General features: G+C 40.3%; 1 protein-coding gene across 1 annotated transcript in view; it reads right to left on the bottom strand.

The window, feature by feature from the left end:
• Positions 1-775: 775 nt before the first annotated feature.
• Positions 776-21872, bottom strand: part of SEL1L3 (SEL1L family member 3) — a 71466-nt gene continuing 50369 nt past the window's right edge. The window contains exons 17-24 of the mRNA XM_032806623.2: positions 21383-21466; positions 16590-16680; positions 16400-16484; positions 13882-13991; positions 12446-12573; positions 5127-5229; positions 4960-5032; positions 776-1949 (exon numbers count right to left, since the gene is read on the bottom strand). Of these exons, the coding sequence (XP_032662514.1) occupies positions 1807-1949; positions 4960-5032; positions 5127-5229; positions 12446-12573; positions 13882-13991; positions 16400-16484; positions 16590-16680; positions 21383-21466 (817 nt within the window). The 3' untranslated portion in view covers positions 776-1806. The remainder of the gene's footprint in view (positions 1950-4959; positions 5033-5126; positions 5230-12445; positions 12574-13881; positions 13992-16399; positions 16485-16589; positions 16681-21382; positions 21467-21872) is intronic.

Genomic DNA, 21872 nt, shown 5'->3' with positions numbered 1-21872 from the left:
TGATATATAATATTAGAATTCTGCCAAAAGTCCAAAGATGTGTGTGTACTGTTTGTGATCAAATGTAGCATTGCAAAATTTTACACTTGAACACAGGCTCAATAGAAATGAGCACTTATTTGCAATGGATAAAAACAATACAATACACTAGGTGCCTGATTATAATTTACATTTTACATTTAATTAATGCTGACCTTATGGCCCCTTATGTTGCTAGAGCAGGGTAAAAGGTTCTTGTGATTCAGGCCCTAGGTAAATAGAACTAGATTGATCACATGGCTTTTCAACTACAAGTGTACTATTTTATAAACAAACAAGCAATTCTACCATTCAAGTTTTTATTACTGAAAATAACTAGACTTTGGTAAAAATAGTTCGTGCTAATAATGGATATTGTGATGATGTTGCTGAACTGAACATTGGGGATGGCCCAAAAAAAGTGACACAAATTGGGTTTTTGACTAAATGAAAATTTTTGCTGACAGGATCTGCTTTTCTTGAAAATTTTCAGATTTTTTGGTCAAAGTGTGAAAATGTTTTGGTTTTTGTTTTTTTCAATGAAAAGTCAGGACTTTCCACAGGGGGAAAACCCCATTTGCAGCTGAGCTTTTCTGAAAAGGCTACAAATAGTGGAGCACTGCTTGATCACAGTTTGATGATGAGATTACCTGCACAGATTATATCCTCTAAAGCCAATTTGTGGATATAAGATTTGTGTAGAACTATCCTAACTGTAGCGCAAGATAAAAAGACAAATAAGCCAGTTACCATACAGTTAGCAATAGAAAAATAATTTTATTTACTCTTGTAAATAAAGCAGTGCAAAGAGATTAGATTTAACCGACAATAATGCATAAATGGATACAATTACCTATGGCCTATACACACACCTGCTGAACACATACAGTCATTCCTTCCTACATCCACTCACTTTGTGCAGCTTTAAAATCAGACAGATGAGATCTATGCTTTGTATGATTACTTCCCGTATATCCTGTTATCCTGCCTGTCCTAACTAGCACTTTTATTATTTATTATCATTTGTATTACCGTAGCCTACTGGACCTCTAGACATGGAATCAAAGACCCCACTGCACTAGTGCTGTATAAACCATATTAATTAATGGAAATGACACCTGATCAGTAACTTAGTTCAAGGACAATATAAGATATACTGTAAAACTGGAGAGAAATCCCTTCCTATGTTACCCATATAAGAATTTGAGAAGAAGCTGTTCCCTGATTTACTGTGACACTGCCACTTTTTTTTGTATTTTTTGGTAAAGGGAGCTGCTCCCTATAAATCAGTTGCTCTTGTGCAGCTACCCGATACATTCAAAGCAAACAAAGACTGGCTGCCAAGCCTCCAGGAACAGGGCTACAGGAAATTTAGCCTTGCGTCTAAATGTGGGCAAAGACTGTTAGTCAAATATTACATACCGTGGGTGAAATCTTAGCCATATTGAAATCAACAGGAGTTTTGTCACCGACTTCAGTGGGGTCAGGATTTCACCCGTTTTTCTATTCCCATCAAAAACAAGACTATACAATGCATGCAGACATATAATCTCATGAGATAATCAACATGTATTCTTGGTTTGGTTTTTTAAAAATTTCCTTCTGCCTTATATAACAGATAGATTAGATCACTGGGTTTGCCCAGGTCTAACTAAGAGCAGGATTTAGCCCATGGAGTACATAGTTAATACCATTCTATACAGTTGTGAACTCTCAGTATTGTAACTGCTCAAGACCATGCCATTCTAATGTTTGCTTTGGAATTCCAATCTTTCAGAGAATTACCCCTCAGCTGATCAAATGGGGATGCTGAGCTACATTGTTTGTAAGAGTAGATTCCTCTTGCTCTGTTGCTCTAGTGTCATTGGTGTTTTCAGTGGAAGAATGTACATCTGGAAATTGTTCTGGCCGTGGTGCCTGAGAATCATTGGCTGTAGAAAAAACACAAATACAGAATAAATATTGAAATGTAGAACTGTATACAAAGTATACACGTACCTATCTGGCTCCCATACAAACATCTAAATAAAACTACACAAAAGAAAAATCAAGCATTCAAAAATTAGGAAATGTCAAAATAAGTATCCCAGTGTAACTTTAACTGTGCCCCTTTGTGTGTATGCATTACGATGGCCCCTAAATTATATCAATTGCATATGGTAATAAAGGACAGGGCTTTCAAAATCAAGTTTAGAATGTATCTGTGAACAATTTATATATGTTGTAAGTCTTATTTCTTAATAATTCAGTATATTTTATATCTATAAAGGAATATTTGTGATTATGAGAGATTATTTTCCAAAACATAATTTATATCTAAAGTGTTGATGGAGATTTTTCAAATCCTGCCTAGGATAGTATTGTACTTTCACTTAGGGCAGGGATTCTCAAACTGGGGTTCAGGACCCTTCAGGGGGTCACGAGGTCATTACATGGGGGGTTGTGAGCTGTCAGCCTCCACCCCAAAACCCACTTTGCCTCCAGCATTTATAATGGTGTTAAATGTATTAAAAAGTGTTTTTAATTTATAAGGGGGGTTGCACTCAGATGCTTGCTATATGAAAGGGGTCACCAGTACAAAATTTGAGAACCACTGATTTAGGGCTTGTCTACATTGTGCTGCAGTATGGCTGATGACACGGGGTGTGAACTGCAGGACACACCCAAGTATTGAGCACTAACTGTCTCGTGTGACACTGCTAGTGCAAAGTAAAAGTTAGCTTTAGAGAGAGGACTACATTAACGGGAACTAGTATCTTTTAGTTTGCACTAGCAGTGTCCACATAGGGTAGTTTGTGTGCAACATTTTGGTGTATTCTGCAATTCACAACCCTGCCGTCCACACTGTGGCACAGTGTAGACATAGCCTTAGTAACCGATTTTACTTTATTTGGTTACAGTAATAAGCCTGTCACCATACACCCATTCTACGAAGAGTAGACGATAACATTTTTAAGTGTGCAAGAAAATATAATATAATGGAAACTCTCTTTCCATAATTTGTCCATATTTCTTCCATAGTTTGCTGATCAAAAATTGTCTTGTCCTTAGATACATGCCTACCTTTGCTCTCTTTTTTTATTTGTGGCTGATCATGCTCTTCAGCTTTGTTGACCGATGATTTACTGTCTATTGCACATCAGGAGCACTTTCCCCCCTAGACAATGGTTTTTTGTCTGTAATATTCCTTTAAACTGAAAAAAAAAATTCTAGGAGACTGAGGCCTGATATGGGGCCCCAACATCGATTCTCTACTTCCTCCCTATCAGAAAAGAAAGCAATGGGCAGGATTTTCCAGTCTGTTAGATTCATTTTGACCCACTCTTGCTCTTCTATGACTGACTGTGTACTGGTGTAAAGTATGAGCTTCTGCCCACTGGTGTAAGTCAGAGGTGCTCCCCAGTAACTATTACACTGGAACTGGGTGGCATGGATGAGGGAAGCCCAACTGGCTCCACTGCCCATGCAGCTCAGTCAGGGTGCAGAATACAGCCCACTGAATCTGGTGGCAACAATCACCTGAAGTCATAAACTCATTAGTCTGACTATTCACAAGGTGATAAGCATAAGGACTATAAAAGGAAATGATCTGTTCCTTCAAGTTACTATCTCTTGAAGTTAATGCTATACTAGGAATCTTCATAATCACAGCCTTAACAACAGGTTTAAATTAGTCATCATTCAGACTTCAGTACCTAATGTGATGGTCAAAGCATCAGAAAGGCTTAACACAAATGGTAACAAAAAAAAAAAGTGGTAATAAGTATAACCTCTCCTGTGATACTAATTACTTCTCTGAACTTTTATTTCAAGGACAGATTAAAAATCTTCTTACTGCTGTTTAACCCAACTCTAGTTATATAAAAATATTTTACTAGAATAGGACACATGAAATTGACATTACTGAACTGTCTGTCCATTATTTTTTGTGTTTTATTCCCATTACTCTAGTTAACTGTACTTCAAGAAGAAGAAGAAGGAGTACAGAGATGAGGAAAAGAGATGCGCATGGGGCTGGAAGGAGTGATTTGTAATGTAGGATTCAGAGAGTTAAGTATGTATTACTTGGAGAAGTGATGACTACGAAGGGCCATGATAACAAATATCTGAGGGGTGTGAACATCAAGAAGGGAGAGGAATTACAAAATGAGGATAGTACACTGGGTATGATGAAGAGTATGAAAATTCAGAATGCATTAGGAGGAAAAAATTCCTAAACCAAAAGTTTAGGCTTGATTTCAGGGAAAACAGTATAATAGTGAGGTGTATTGTGGAATACTTTCCCCAAGGGGGTAATCCTGCACTGGCAGAGAGATGGGCTCTCTAATTACTAGATCTTTTCCCATTTCTATGACTATCATTCCAAACAAAAGGAAGCTGCAGTTTTCAAGCTACAATAATTATGTTAAAAACAGCCAAGGCCTTAGTAACAAAAGCCCTTAATTCACTTGTACATCTATTAATAGCTTTTTGGAGGATGAAAAGGTAAAAACAGTATCTTACTTAGGATGCTGAAATAAAGCAGAGTGCTACAATGCTATACAACATAATAAAAATGATTTTCAGCTCCTCCAATCAAATTGTGTTTGGTTAAAATTAGTGAAAGAATGGTGAAATTGTTCCTGGGGGGGAAATGGCAAATATCAATACACAGTTCCAAATTACTGATCTGGTGCAAAATTATAATTCTGTGCTTGAGGCCTGGGTCTGCACACCCTTACTCATGCTGATGCTTTGGAAGGCAATAGGACTACTTGCATGAGTTAGATCTACTCCTGCAATTAAGAGACTGAATTTGTGGGACATTACTTGCTTTAAATTATATATGAACCGCATGCTGGCACCAAATCTTGAAGTCTGTTATATCTTTAAAGTTCCCTATTTTATGTCTAGAATTATTTTTTTCTAGATTATTTCAGTCTGACAGTGGCAAATACTTACCAGACAGAGACTGAAAATATTGCACTGCAAATGCAATCAATATTGACACAAGAAAGGTTCCCATGAAGTAGATCTGCAATAAGTTTAGAAATGTGTGTTAGATCAATACAAAGGCAGGTCCTGGGCTCTAACTGTACTGATGAATGAGACAATGGAATAATACATACCAGAGTAGAATGCAAAATGTTATTCCAGAAAACTCTTAAGTAAAAATAAAGCAAAGCTAATGAGCATGGATTAATTAATTCTTGATTGCAATGACTCCAGCACCTATAAACAAAAATAAAAAGTGGTGTTGAATATTTTGTTTTGTACTTCTATAGCTATGGGACTACAAGAAGTAAGTGACTTACCCAAAGTCGCACAGCCACGCAGTAGCAAAGCTGGGAATAGAGCTTTCATTCCCTAACTCACAGGTCTATGCATTACCACTAGGTCATCCTTCCTCAAATATCTGTAAAGTGGTTCTACAATGTTACAGATTACTGAGTGAACTTTCAGTACATACTGTACTTCACTTAGAGGACAGAATGGGAATTGATTTATGTGATATCAAGAAAACTAGCTCTCTGTAAGTAAACGGAACAGATATAACTGTTACGTATCCGTAACTGGAAATCTTAGAGATGGAACCTGCGTGGTCCTACTCACAGGACGCACTGGCGGGTGCAGTTGAGTTGGTGGATCCTTTTTGTAGCAGAGCCCCTAAGAATGCTCATGAACCCCTCCCTACCTCTCTCTTCTGTGTTCCTGCAAATTCTGAAGGTGAGGCTATGAGAGGAGGTGTGGCACTTCCTGCTGCCACAGTTCCTTCCAACCTTGCCTCCTCAAGTCAAAATTCCATTAGGATTCCCAGGAATGTGGGTGGGGAGTGCAGAGCCCATCCCCACAAAACCTGCAGTTACAAGTAAGTAACCTCCATTTCTTCTTCAGGTGTTTGCTGCACAGTCCCACTCACAGGATAGTTTGGCAAGCAGCACTCCATCATGAAAGGTGGGACTCAGAGTTCCAGTTGAATAGGAATTATAGTACTGCTCCATCAAACAGACGTTAGGTCTAGGGAGAAATTTTGTAAAAAGTATGTGTGGAGCTCCAAGTAGCAGCCCTATAGGGCTCTGCAACTGGGACATGTCTAAGGCAATTGATGGAGGTACCAGTTGCTCTGATAGTATGACCCAATCCAAAGAAGGGGTGGAATGAATGCTAGCTTATAGATTTCCTCTATGCCCTGTCTAACCCCACTAGATAGGGGTCTGAAGAGAGTGTGTGTCTTTTATGGCTGTCTGCATATGAAATAAAGAGACTGGAGGATTTCTGAAATTGCTTGATTCTAGTAATACAGTAAGCCAGAGCTCTTTTAGCATCTAACATATGCAACTTTGACTCCCCTATGAGAGTGTAACCCTAGGGGAAAAAATTCTGATTAACATGAAAGTCAGGTACCACCTTGGGAAGGAATCTAGGATTAGGGGAGAGGCCACTGTATCCTTGTAGATGATACCTGATGAGCCATGTGGTGGTAGTTCACTCATTTACTTAGCTGAGGCTGTGGCTACTATGAAAGCAATTTTTATAGATAGATGGTAAAGACAGCAGTCTTCCATAGGCTCAAAGGGAAGTGTCATTAGCTGTTTAAGGAGTAAATTGAGATACCATGATGGTATTGGATCCTTTATTTGTGGATATATTTTGGCAAGTATGACCCAGGGATCTCTGAGTATCCACAGGCAGAGGGCACAGCAGGGCATAGGGCTAAATGGATCCCCTGGATCTGGTCTCTACATAATAGTACATCAAAGGGTCTCGTATAAGGTCTCTACTGAAAGCCTGTGTCACACGGATATCATATCCATTGCAAACTGTATGGATGCATAATATGTAATGAGTTATGTATATATACACTGAAGATATATACACAAACTTAAGGTTTGTGAGTTGGGATTGGTGACCAAGAGGGGATAAAACAAGTTTCTTTCAAGCAGGAGATGCTCTAGATGGCTGGCTGTATGTAAATTGAATATTGGATAGTTCACAATGGATGCCTATTTGCAGACTGAGTAAAATGCTAATAAGAGACTGTAAAGTCCCCAGAGGAGTTTCTCTGCAGGAAAAACAACCAGCAGGGGATACACTGTTTGCAGTGAAGAAAATGGATTGTTTGAACTATTTTGGGGTTGCACAGATACACCTTAACCTAAGGGACAAGCTGCTAGTGTGTTTGTTTTATAAGCAGAGCATCATAGCTGGTCTGGCTGTTTAACCCTGGGGGTGAGTCTTTGAGTGAGCCAACATTTATGAGGCAGGTTGTCCTGTTAATTAAGTTTAGGCTCTAGAAAGCATGTTACAACTTTATTTTATAGATAAATATTTATTTCCATTAAGTCTATTTGCTTCTTCTTGAAGCTCCATTATTTGTTAAATAAACTTTTACCCGATTTCACTATAACCATATCTAAGTGCTGTAAATTGAGGTAAGCAGTGATCCTGAGATGTAACTGGTAAGCTGAGGTATACTGTTTCTTTGGGAATAGTAGATCTGTGAATTCTGTGAGGGTCCATGGACAGAACAATCCAGGGGTATGACCCTTGCCAGGCACAGACAAGGCTTCCTCGCACTAAAGGCAGATGGTGGTGAGGTGCCTCACAACCCTGGGTACCCCCAGGAAGCATCACAGCAAGTTCGTTCATAAATCATCTAACTGTATTATGTGCAACCCTGCAAGGTGAGGATCTCATCTATATATTTCTTTAATGACAATTCATGAAGCTCTGTTACATCTCTGTTCAGCTGATCTACCAGGCAGTTGTCCTTGCCTGCTAGGTGTAGAGCTATGGGATAAAAGTGGTGCTGGATACAGCAATCCCATAATGCAACTGCTTCTTTGCAGAATTGGGAAGTGTGAGATCCTCCCTATTTGTTGATATAATCCAGTGTCATTGTGTTGTCTGTGACAATTGCATTACCTGTTCTGGCTGTGAGGCAGACATAATTTGAGAGCCCAATGGTTTGCTCTCATTTCCAGGTTTTCCTGAGAACTCCAATGACCTTGAACTGTGTATTTGCTGAAATGCACTTCCCATCCTTGTTGGTGGCATCCAAGGTGACTGTTTCAGATGGGCTGGAGAGTTGAAAGCTACCCCTCTCAGAACACTGTAATGTTGAGTCCACCATGTCAAGGATATCAGTATCTCTTACTTGGAATGGTCAACTTTATGCACATGCCATCTGTGCTTGGTCCGTAATTAACATCTGCCAAAGCTGCAGACTTTTCATCCTGAGTTGAGCATAAGTTTTAACATAAGTGGCTAAACCCATGAAGCCTAGAAAGAACATGCCTCTAAGTGGGATCTTGATGAAGCCCCTCTGTAGTGGATTGATGCTTCAGGTATCTTTCTTCTAATAGAAAGGCTTTGCCCTCCAGGGAACTGAGACCTGCTCCTATAAAAGGAAACCTTTGTGTAGGTGGCAGAAGAGATTTTCTTCTTGTTTACCATGCGTCCTAACCTTTTGAAGAGGGATTGTGTGTAAAGTTTGCAACCATGGAAAGGTACTTTGTAAATACCTATGGGACAGTAGCTGGGTAAGATTTAGTACTGGAAGTGGTCTTGTCTAACCAGGAAATGAAGATATTTTTGATGCCTGTATCTGATATAGATATGGAAGTATATGTCTTTCAGATTGAGAGCTGTAAATCAATCTAAGGTGGTCAGGAACGCTATGATAGATGCTTGTGTCAACATGAGGAAATTGATTTTTTGATAAAGGAGACAGGTCCTCCATAGATCTAACGTTGCACAAAGTCCTCAGTCTGTCTCTGGTACCGAAAATATCTGGAGTAGGAACCTTGTCCTTTGAATTCCCTTGGCAGCTCCTCTGTGGCTCTTGCTTCCAACAAGGAATGATTCTCTGATCTTAACATACTCTTGTGAGAGGGTCCCTGAATTGGGATATAAGTGGCATGCCGGCAGGGAAGAGGAAAGGAATCGAATCAAATGGCATAAACACTCAATAATATCTCCAGAATTCATTTGGGATGTGATGGATTTGTGAGCACTGACATAATAGGAAAGTCGGGAAAGTTGGCAGGGTTGGAAGGAGGTTACAGGTTGGTCTGAAGCTTCTGATCATCATGTCAAACTCAAGGTCTGATGTTTGAATTTGATGTTGGAACTGATGGTTGTTTTCCCTTCATTTGGGGCTTAAAAGGCTTTCTCTTCTGTGGCTGAGTAGAAGAAGGCTGTTGATGCTGAAAATGACATCTTTCTGATGACAATAAGATGATCCACAATAAGACGATGAAGAAGGAGGATAGAATTTTCCATGGTACCTGAAGACAGGTCTCAAACTCCTCTTCCTCTGAGCTAGGTAGACACCTAAAGGTCTTGCAGTAGACCTCATGTCCTTCATCTTCTCCAGTATCTCCTTGGCCTTATTACTGAATAACCACAAGACCTCTGAAGAGAAGATCTTCTACCTTCGATTTGGTTTCAGGTTGGAGAAAGAAGATCTGAGCCAAGCGTGTCAGCATAGTATGATAGCTGAAGCAACCATTCTCACTGCTGAAGCTACAAAATGAAAAGAAGCTCTAAGCATATTTAGTCATTGCCTTCCCCTGTGTTTCGAAGGTGTTGGACAGATTCCTTAGCTGTTTGGGGAGTGTTTTGGCAAACATGAACATCTTTTCCCATAACTGATATTGATAATTTAACATTACTGCCTGGTAACTTGCTACTCTAATTCCGAGCTATGCAGATGAAAATACCTATCAGCTGCTTCCATCTTCTTTTACTCCCTCTCAGAAGGTGTGGAATGTGATTGCCCTCTTCTGGATCTTTGTTCCACCCCTGCCACCACTAAAGAGTTAGGGGTAAGGTGTGCATGAAAGAACGAAAGCACGTAGAGCAATAGATATAATTTGTCCGCTTTTTTCAATATAGCCTGACAAAGTGAAGGAGTAGACCAACTGTCTTCACAGGCTGCAATAGCTTATCTAATATTGGACGGATAATCTTATTTTAAAACAGGATTGAGGCTTCCACTGTGACTGATGGAATTGCAGTGCCATTGCCATTCTGTCCACAAGTCGTGGAACTGTAAAGCATCATCAGAAGGATTGGAAACTGAAGCTACTCCAATATTTTCATCCAGGAAAGATTCATCATCAAGTTCTGGCTCCAACTCTTGATAATCCACCTGAGCTGTTGGCTCCTCCTCTTCTTCTGAAAGAGTATCAGAAATTACAGTAGGAAAATGAACCTTGAAAACAGGAGAAGTCAACTGATCTGGGAAGCTCATAGATGAGGAGTAAGACATTTTGTGACCCCTCATCGGAGAGGGGTTCTGACAAGAATTCAAAACATTCCTATACTGTCTATGTCAAGGCCAGTAGGGCCACCTAGCCTACAGTGCTTTCTGCCAATCATGCCACTAACTAAACTCAGGCTGCATGTCATATTTAGGAAGACATGTTTTCTAGATACCAAACCTAGAAGTGTGTTCTTTCTCATGAGCATGGAAACTGGGAGGTATGTTGGTATACCTAAAGTGAGATGATCCTTCCTCAGACTCTGGATACAACCTCAGATCCAGTTGGATCAGACACAGATTACTAGAGAAACTACAGGACTGACGTGTAAAACTGAGAAGGGGAAACAAATGTATTGGTAGAGCTACAGGGTGTGTTAGGGGGAGAAAGGGAGGTGTCTTATATTATCTGTGAGAATTCATCCAGTCTCCTCCTTTTCTCTCTCTGGGATATCTGAGGAGTATAACTAGTGGGAACTTTCCTACTATCCCCCTTTGGGGAAGAAATCATTTTTGTCCTTTGTAGATCTGCCAACAGATCTGATTTCGCATTTTATGGTGCTTTTGCGATATCACTGTAGAGACTGGGGTTAGTTTGGATGGGTGATGTAGAAACAACTGTTGGCTCTGGAATGATCTTCAGGTCCGATGTGAACTTCAGGAGTGGTGGATGACTCTGAAGCAGGGATTTATCCTGAGCTAAAATCTATCTTAGTCTTTGATTTAGGACCCAATGTTCTCTGATTTGGATCTGATGGATACAAGAAGTGTCCTGAACGTGGTTTGGCCCTACTAATGGCAACCTTCTTGTCTCACACAGTTTTTCTCAGAACCAAAGTAGAAGGATCTGAAGGCTTTTCCTGTGGTTTAGCTCTAATTTCGGAGACTGGCACTGACAAAGTCTGAGTGTGTTGAGATCGGATCCAATCATCTGCGAACTTACTGCACTGAGGTCTTGGATCCTGATCCCAGGGCAGATACTGGAAATTTTTGAATAGTGCTCTTCATCTTCTTAGTTCCTAATGGGTCAGGAGCTGACACTGGCCTTTTCAACTTAGATACGGACTCTTTAGATGAGTTGTATCTGGGAGGCTTTGCAGCCAGAGCTTCTTGCAGCAATAAGGCTTGCAGCCTGTTCTAGTGCTCCTTCTAAGTTCTTGGGTAAATGTTCTGCAGATGGAGGACCTTGAAGGAGAGTGCCTTCTCTGAGGCATGCCATGCATCTGGTATGGGCATCTGACACCAGGAAGACTGCTGGAGAAGACATGCATCTTTTGAAGCTAGGTCTCTTAGCTTTCAGAACCACCATGGAACTTATAGTCAGAACCGAAGGCTTAACTAACTATCCTAAGAATAGTATCAGAGGGGTAGCCGTGTTAGTCTGGATCTGTAAAAGCAGCAAAGAGTCCTGTGGCACCTTATAGACTAACAGATGTATTGGAGCATGAGCTTTCGTGGGTGAATACCCACTTTGTCGGATCCATGCACCCACGAAAGCTCATGCTCCAATATGTCTGTTAGTCTATAAGGTGCCACAGGACTCTTTGCTGCTTTTATCCTAAGAATAAAAATCTAACCACTAACACTGACACTACACTAAGCTAAGGCACTGAGCTGTTTTAGAGAGAAGAATCCAGGTTGAATGGAACTGGAGAGGTTCACATTTGTCCACTGCTGCAGCTGGCAATAACTGAGGGAGCACCGCACCCCCCTTTTCTATAGCCTTGCCCTCAGAATGTTCAGGAACACAGAGGAGAGGAGCAGGAGGGGCATGTGTGCATGCTAACAGGCACTGCTACGAGAAGGTTCCACTGTCTGAGCTGCACACACTAGCACATCGCGTGAGTGGGAATATGCAAAGGACGCTTGAAGAAAAGCCAGAATTTCCAAAGTGAAAGCAGACATGTCAGTATGTCATAGCAAAACGAGCAGAAATAAATGGAAGCGTTCCTAATTCAGTACTCTATATTATTTCTCATATTTGCAGTTAAAAGCCTATCTTTGGCATTTTACAAATGGAACAGGTACAAATTGCTAGAGCCTAGTTCGGCAGTAAATTTTAAGGCTCCAACGTGGGATCAGAGTACTCAACTAGTCCCAGTGATGTTTGCAACAAATAATAATGTGAGTAAAGATAAAAATTCTAGCTCTTGGTACTGAAAGATGAATATATAAACTCACCTTTGATAAAGCTCCTGAAGGATGGAAATATTATTAGACCGGAGAGTCCTGTTGATCTCTAAGTGATCTAAAATGTAGGGAGGAATGGAATTACCCTCTTCCACGAGAAGGGCCAAATTAAAGAATCCCTAAAATACATAAAAGATACTATTATATAGAAGAAAATACATGAATCTAAGGTCTCATCCTGCTACACTGAGCTCAATGAAAGTTTTATCACTGACTTCAGTGGGAGATAGATTGGGCTACTGACTGGCATGTCAATAATTACAATTTTTTTTTATCTTTTTTATTTTAATACCATATGGTTCTGCGATCTTCACTGAATAAATGTGAGCACCTTATTTCATTTCCCCAAGATATGCTCATGTGAACGATACATTTACAAGAGCATCAGAAACAAGAAAACATTCCCCAGGTTAATTCTAGTTCATCTTAGTGTAATGTTGAGCGCCATTTTCTCAAACTAGCTCACCAAGGATCTAAGCTTTTCGTCTCTAGATCCTGTACAAATACAGCAACAATTAAAGAGTGCATCACCACGACATGTCTTATACAAAGACTGAAAGCAGAAATGGACCATGTTCTGTTCCCAATTAGTCCACTCCCATGTAACCCTACTGACTTCAATGGACGTTGCAATTGTGCATCTGAGAGGAGAATTTAGCTCAAAATGGCTTGGGCTCTGATCCTGCAACTGCATCTGCTTGGGTAGACCTCTGACTTCAGTAGGGCACTCCAGAGATACAAGGGTCTGTCTGTGTGGATACAGTTGCAGGATGGAGCTTTGAAGTGTCTTTCCCATTTAAAACTGAAGATGCTTGTTTCTCTTTGCTTTCCATTTTAGTTGCTGTTGCAGACACTGGCAGCTTTTTGTTCAAAGATCCTTGGGGTGGGTCCCAACTCTGGTAACTGCTCAAATCACATGCAATAATTTTTCTGGTGTCCGTGAAAGTTCCATATGCTTAGGGACAGCAGAATTCTGAAGAACATCTGCTATGGAGATCTGAGAACAAAATGCTGCCTAGTGTTAAACTACTCATGTCTTTGGTACAATGTCTTGGAATATCTTGGCATTATAAGGGCACATATGCTGAAGTTTTTTGTTGTTCATGGGAAGATACTGGGCCAAGTTCATCTCAGGAGTAATGCTTGGCTTTAGGGGAAGTGCACTACTATTATTAACTTGTATTACAGTAGCATCGAAAAGAGTAACAATAAACTAGACTCTTCACCTTTAGCCCTGAAAACATCCCCCAGGCTAATTTTAGTTCATCTTAGTGTGAAAGAGCAAACTCGTGACTCAGATCATACTTTAAAATAAATGATACATTTATAGCAGTAGGTGTGTTCACTGCATGTGTGTATCTTGTTTATTTATAGCTTGTTCTTACAACTGATATTTCAAGATGGTATTTTTATGACTGTGAAGATACCTGTGAATCTCCCTCTAATGCAGCTTGTGCATACATCTGCACTGACAGCTCAAGGTCTTTAGAGTGGTTCTGGTAACCATAGTAATAGAAGTCTCCCATCTTCAAGTAAGCTGTGGAAGGTAACAGTAGCAGGGCATTAACAAATATTTGTATAGAGAGAGATGAACTATTAATATACTTGAAGAATTTACTGAATTTTCCATTCAGAGCATTGTGTTATGGATAATCATAGTTTCTCTCTGCTTAACATTGTGACCCTCTTTCTATGCCAAGCCCACCAACCTCTGAAAAAACACATTCTAAATGAAATTTCTCATGGTTCTTCTTCCGCCAGGCAATGCTTTTAGGAGGACATTTCACATTAATCAGGCAAGGCATTTTGAAGACACGAGTTTAATTAAAAATGGGTTTTCCTACTCTTTAAAAAATTTCTAAGAAGACTGTGCCGCGTAATCTCTACCACAAAACTAACAATAACCTCCAAACCCCCCAGATTCTAGAAACTTCAAATTATTTTATTCATTCGGCTTCATTAAAACTACTAGTGTCTAATAGTCTTTTAGGGGAAACACTGGGCTTAGCCCTGATCATGTGAACTGGCTTCAAACACTTCTGTTCTGTTTAGATGCTTCTTCTGTACCCATCACTGTGGTAAATGAAAACCTCTCCAAACTACAGAGCTGTGTTGTGCCTATGGAGAGAATTTCTCTAGGTTAGTTGTTCAAATCCTCCCCAAACACAGAGGAACTGAATGGCTAGAATATCTTGGCACAGAACCAAGTGATGCCTGGGATGGCTTTTAAGGACTTCTATCTCTGATATAGAATGATGATGAAATGTTCCAGCAGAGGAAATTTGGTCCAAGTGTGTGTGAACATCCTGTAATGTGATCATTACAGTAGCCCATGCTGCAGAGTTTATAACACCCCCCGGAGCCCGTGAGGCAGATTTTATGAGCTCTAGCATTCAGCTCTTGCAGAGTTTACAAATTTTCTGTGGGCTCAATCCCACTGCAGTCTATGGGAGTTTGCCACTGACTTCAATCAGTGCACGATTGAGCCGTATATTACTTACAAACAAAAACTTGTTTTTTTAACATTCATTCCAAAAGAGACATGAAATCCTGACTCCATTTAAGTCAAGGGATGTTTTGCAATTAATGTCACCCCAGAAGTCTAATGAACTTTAGATACTTCTCTGGCATAAGACTGCACTTGCAAAGTCTGTAAGTTCTGTGAGCCAAATCACAAGATGTTACACACGCCATTAGAAAAACCTGTGGTGTTTGTAAGTTCCAATGGGTGAATCACTCTGGACTGAGTTGGGTACAGGTACCAACTGTGTGGTACTGGATTCAAATACTATGTTGTTTTTCTGTTTCATTGAATAGCTTGCATTATTATTATACTACACTTATAACAACAAAACATTGTCTCAGAATGAAATATAGCAATTGTATCAGTGTTTTTAAATACAGGATAAAATTTTCAAAAGCTCCTAACTGACTTAGGAGACTAAGCTTCATTGAAAGTCACAGATTGATTTTAAGTCTCGAAGTAACCAACAGCTCCTCTATTCTAACCTCCTGCATAACACAGGCCATAGAATTTCTCCTAGTTACCCTGCATTGAGCCCAATAACATGTGTTTTACTACAGCATAACTTCCAGAAAGGCATGGAGTCTTGATTTAAAGACCTCAAGAGATGAAGAATCCACCACCCTCCTAGGTGGTTTGTTCCAGTGGTCAGTCACCCTCACTATTACAAATGTGTTTCTTATTTCTGACTTGAATTTGTCTGACTTCTAACTTTCAGCCATTGGTTCTTGTTATGTCTTTCTCTTCTAGATTAAAAAATCCTTTAGTACCCATATATTCTCCCTGTGAAAGTACTTACACACCATAATTAAGTCATCTCTTGATCTTCTTTTTGATAAGCTACACAGACTAAGCTCTTCACGTGTCTCACAATAAAGTACTTTCATTAAGGGCATTTTTTCCAGCATGTGAAACAGTTATTTAGTCACTTCTGAAAATAAGACTTAGGCTCTTAAGTCACTCAGGTGCTTTTGAAAATGTTATTCATTAACAAAAAAAATAAAAGGAAATTCTCTGACAAACTGCATTAAGATACAGTTAAGCCTGCAAAGAGATATATATTTCTACTACTGAAATTCCTATTGGAACACTGCAGTTATAAAAGAAAAAGGTGTGAATGGCAGGAGTTTCTAATTTAAAGTTTCCTTTCTGAAAAGGCTACTCTGCATATTTCTGGGGGACCAGTCCTGGTGGTCCAAGAACCAAGGAAGGGCAAAGGTAGCTTACAACCATTTTGCTATCCACACTCAAGTTGTGTAAAGTGCAAAAAGCTAGACCCCCCATTCCCTTTCTTTCCTTAATTTGCTCATTAGCATAAAAATTTCACACTGTATACATAGTTGTTACATTCTCATTGTAAGTAATGATTAAAACTGAAATCCTATTAATACCTGAAATAATAAAAAGTTTGCTATACATACCAAATGAGGGAGCATTGATCTGAGATATGGAGAAATTATAATATCGCCAAACACAATTAGTAGCTAAGTATCTTCTTGCTAGTTCCTGGAAAGAAAAAGAGTGGATCTATTTATATCACAGGAAAGTTATTAGTATTACAGTATCACTAATGATTTAAAAGGCCCATGTATTATGAATAAATTTACTTACTGGTCTCTCTTCACAGATATGTGCTAAGTTTGTCTGTGATACTTCAATCCCAGCCTCTGCGGCTAAAACATAATACAGAAGAGCTTCATGCCTAAAACAGAGGACAGAAATAAAAAAAAACCCTGAAATCATCAGGATTTAGCTATAGTTAGAACAACCAAATAAATTCTGAAACATTCATTTGCCAAGCAGAATTTGTGAGCAAGGTTTAGAAAGAAATGATTGGCTATTCTATGCAACAGCTACATCTACTGGCCACATTTGGTATAACAGAATAGAATTTAGTCTAGTGTGGTTCAAGCATCTTCTCTTCTGCTTTGAGGTAGAATCAGCTCCATGTAAGGTTCTACTCTTTTAAAGTGCACCTGCAAGAATGTTTGGTGTGCAAGGGTGGATTATGACACTAAGTGAGATGGAGTGGCCTGTTTCAAGACACAATAACCCTTCTATAAATAACGTATTTAATGAGCTTCATCTCCGCAACCTGAAACAAACAAAAACACTCCGCGCGCGCACACACACACACACACACCACCATCATCACAATATGGACCTAACATTACATTTGCCAAATTTTACTTCTGCTTGTATGCTCCATCCCTTTTTCCTACATTTTGTCTATCTAGCTTGTAAGCTCTTTGTTTGTGTATGATGTACATATATCAGCATCTAGCATAATGGCACCTCAGTCCTGGCTGTGGCTTCCAGGAACTATTGCAATACAACTAATAAAAGTCTGTGTCACATTTTCAGTAACTGGCAGTCTACTGATGACTGATCCTGAGGGCAGCTCCTGTTTCCTCTTCTCCTTCATTCATGAAGGCCAAGCCCTACTCAAGAAATCATGAGACTGGCTTTAAAAATGGGGGGTGAATTTTGCTTGCTTTCTGGTTTTAGAGCCTCTAGGAGTCACATTTCCAAGCTGTTCTCTGCAACCATGAAGGCTAGAAACAGGTTTGTGGTCTTTTAAACGCAAATTAAATTTCTCACATAATTGCATGACTTCAGAGGCTTAAGCAAAGAGACCTAAAATAATAAAATAATAACAATATCCTGATATTACCTAGCGTTCTTCGTCAGCAGGTCTCAAAAGTGCTTTACAAAGGAGGTCAATATCATTATCCCCATTTACAGATGGGCAAACTGAGGCACAGATGAAAAAGTGAGTGCAGCACTGTGTACCAGCTGCCCCATGCAAATAAACAGGCTTTACTCCTGTTTTCCTGCTGCTTCTATAGGATTTTAAAGCATCCTTTTCAGTGAAGAGTCTAAAGCCTTGTAGAAACAGCGGGGACAAGGAGAGTCAGCACCAAATGACTAGTCAGTTCTCAGTGCTCGACCCGCATGTATTTTGAGGATTACCAGTGGCCACCGGATCAGTTAGAGACCTCTAGCATATGCAAAACATTTTGGTCAGCAAAAGAGTACGGTAAGATTGGGACCCAATGTGTCTAGGAGCAAGCTGTAAAAAACTCCCCGAGCTCTGCAGCAATGTCAGCACTAAATTCTCCAACAAACTGAAGTTTCCACCTCTGTGTGAGATGAATGGAGACAAATTCAAGACCAGAGAGTTTTAATGTGAGCTAATGATGAGAACGATCAACACATCGAACAATGCAAGACTTCCATAACTAACACCAGTCTTTGCAAACGACTGTCTAAACATTCTGTGCTGTCTGAAATCTAAATGTATAGTAGTGGGAAATCAAGAGCCAGGTGGCCCTCCTGCAGAAACCAGCTTACAACTCCTAGCTGTTGAGACACTGACATCATAGCATTCCATTCTCAGCTATCTGCCCAGAACTCCCATTGATTTCAGTGGGAATGACCTAGGGGTAATTGAGGAAGAATTGGGTGAACCGGGCCTATTTCACACGGGCATCTTTTCTAGCACCCTGTAAAATAATGGGACTAAAATAGGGCACTGTTTAAAATAAACAATTAGGGCTTATTAAAGGTTTGCACATCAGAAAGTGCCACATAAAACTAAACTGGAGAGTGCTTTCAATTCGCAGAACACAGAGGTCAAGTCGTCTGATTTGCACGAACCTGCATCAGAAAGATAAACCCCCATATTTTAGGAGATAATCCTTCTTTTAGGACTAACCACTGCTAGGGGCAGGATACTAGATGGACCACTGGCCTCATCAAGTATGACACTCCTTACGCTCTGGTGCCTGCATGCAGAAACTAAGATGCTTATGCCTGCAAACGAGCATGCATGCAAAAGTGAAGCACAAACTCAGAGGCTGCATTGAGACTCCATTGGCTGGCTTGCTGGACATTGTAACCTATTTAATTTTGGGGGAAACATAACCAAAGCTCTTTATAATGAAGAACACAGCTAAGGTAATAGCATGTGTTTCTATGTTTTGGAAGAAGATTTGCTGTCAGTGTCAGCTTGTTGTACCAATGCCTGGGACAGAATAATGTGTAAAACAATGTGCCTAGGATTAGAGATACCAAGGTGTACAGTGCTGAGCATGACAAGGAGCATCTCAGCTCAGCAGTAGGTGTTTGTCTTCCCTGCAGCTCACTGTAGGTTCTGGGTGCCTCCAGGCTTAGGTCTCTAGAGGAAATTGTAGATAAACTAAAAATAATAGCGCTAACTGAAAACACACATGATGAAGAGAGAATGAAATATGATGTAACAGTTTTCGCTGTTTGGTTTTTTGTCAGATTACTTCTCACAAAGACCTAGAAAGGCCCCAGGGCAAAAGCAACTATTTTGCCGCCATTGTGCAGATGCAGCATAAATGTTGTTTTGTAAACTCCAGAATGACCTCCCAAAATACCAGCTCATCAGAGCTACATGAATATTTTGGAAATAATGTACCACACAAATTCACATGGACTGATTAAAAAAGTGTCTAATATGAAATCAGAAAATTATACAACAGAAAGAAAGTGGAATAAAAAGAAAGCAAAATATTGTTTTGGGAGAAGAAGAGAATGTTACAGTTAAATGCCACAGGAAGTGCCACAAAATCCACCTGGAAACCATTAGGAAAACATGTGGGCTACTGATAAAAAGTTAAATATCATGGGATAAAAACATGTAATATGAGAAGAAATTTACCGCAGAGAGAATTGAAGGAAACCTGCACAAGCAGGTGGCAACCAGCAGGTGCATTAAAATGACTGATATCAATGAACTATCTGCTACTATAAATGAACAAGATGTGGGGTATAATTTTCAAAAGCACCTAAGTTACTTGGGAGCCTAAGTGTCATAGAGATTCCAGGAGACTTAGGTTCCTGAGTGGCTAAGTCACTTTTGATATTTTCAAAAGCAGCTAAGTATGTCTTGACTTTTTGATTCTAGGCTTTTTGTGACAGGCATTGTGTTTTCCTATGTTTTTACACTGCCTTGCACAATGGGATCCCAATTCTGATTGCTTTACCCCTTGTAAAGCCCTGAAGGGCTTGAAACAGCCCAGGAGAGGGCTGTGGCTGGGGCAAAAAGCCTGGGCTGATTGGGGAAAGTAGGCTCAGCTGTGGCCATGCCCCAGTCAGGTCCAGCTGGCCCCTATAAGAGGCAGTGAGCCAGAGGGCCAGTCAGTCTCTCTCTGCCTGCAGAGGGGGAAAGGCCTGGCTGCAGGGAGCTAGAGACAGAGTACCTGAGTAGAGCAGGGCTGCGGAAAGGCAGAGGAGTTGGGGAGCTCCAGCCTAGAAAGCCTCAGGCTGTGGATTAGCATAAGGCCAACTGGTACTGGGGGTTGCAGGGGGCAGCCCAGGGGTAGGCAAAGGCAGCAGGTCCAAACCCCTTTGCCTATGATGAGTGGTTGATAGTGCATTCTGCCCCAGTGAACGGGGGCTAGATGGAGACTGGGCAGTAGCCAAAATTGAGGCAAAGTGGGGGTAGTGAGTTGGGAGTTCCCTGGGGAGGAGAGTCCCAGATTGGTGGGGTTCTGCCAGCGGGCAGCACCCCAGTTAAAGGGGCATCGGGTCCAGGGAGGGATATGAGGGCCAGAGGATAGGTGGATCACTGGCCTGCAGAGGGTGCTCTGGAGCTGGAATGAGCTAATTCCCTGAGAGACCAGTAGGAGGTGCTGCAGGGGTGAGTCTGCTCATCTACACCCCTTTAATATAATACTAAGTTTTAATAGTGTTTTTTGGGAACTGTTTTGACATCAATATGTCTGTCTGCACGTGTATGTACACAGCATGTGTTAGACATCTAAATCTCCATTTATAGATCCATTTCACCTGATTCCAGCAGTGCTGTTGAAAGCCTAGCCCAGTGTTTGAGGGAGACTGGGTCATGGATGAGAATTAAGTGGCTGAAGCTCAATCCAGAAAAGATTGAGGTGATAGTGGTAGTTTCGGGGAAGCAAACAGATGATATGGCAAGGCTGATATCTGCCCCTTTGAATGAGTGTGTTCACCCACCATTTGTGACTGTGTTTGCACACTTTGGGTGTTGTGTTGGATTCCTATCTGCTGTTGGATGATCACATAATAGCTAAATAAATGAAGGAGGCCAGGTTTGAAAAAAAGCTACCCATAATTGTGCTTTGTCTACAGTTCAGTGAAAGACAACTTTTCTGTATGGTCCTGGTTTTGGTGTGTTTCATTTCAGTTGTATTTATTCTCATGTCTGGAAGACTTCCTGGGTGAAATCCCAGCTCCATTAAAGTAAACAGAAGTTTTCCTATTGACTTCAAGGGGTCATAATTTCACCCTGGGTGTATGTTAGGGAGATGTTACATTGTTTTACCACAAAAAGTTTATAAAAATAAATCACATACATAACAATGAATTAGTTTTCAGACAGTGCAGATCAAACTTACCAGGACAATTCCAAATAGGCATTGAGAGCTTTTCTGATTACATGTCCTAAGTAACCATTTTTTTCTGCAATATGTTTTGCCCAGCTGTAAAAGAAGAAACATGACAATAAATGAACATTTCACACACCATAGTCCAGTGCTATTCCTATTGGGACCAATAGGACTTTGTCATTAAAGGCATACATTTCTATCCTGTATTTAGCCCCTGATGCAGTAGTAATGTTGAAATGTCCTAAGGTAATATTTTATTTCTGTAACATTTTTAATGGAAATTTTGGTACCGCATCAAAACAAAACTCCAGGTCAAATTCAACATACCAAAAAGTGGCAATGTATACACTGGTTATGAATTGGGCTCTATGCAGGTATAGGTGGCAAAGTAGCCTAACTTCTACTAATTCATAGATTTTTAAGGGCAAAAGGGGTCATTAGATTACAGTGGTTCTCAACCTTTCTAGACTACTGTACCCCTTTGACGAGTCTGATTTGT

This window comes from Chelonoidis abingdonii, chromosome 5 (genome assembly GCF_003597395.2).
Source record: "Chelonoidis abingdonii isolate Lonesome George chromosome 5, CheloAbing_2.0, whole genome shotgun sequence".
Lineage (NCBI taxonomy): Eukaryota > Metazoa > Chordata > Testudines > Testudinidae > Chelonoidis > Chelonoidis abingdonii.
Note: the sequence above shows the minus strand (reverse complement) of the source record. Positions and strands in the feature narration are given on the sequence as shown.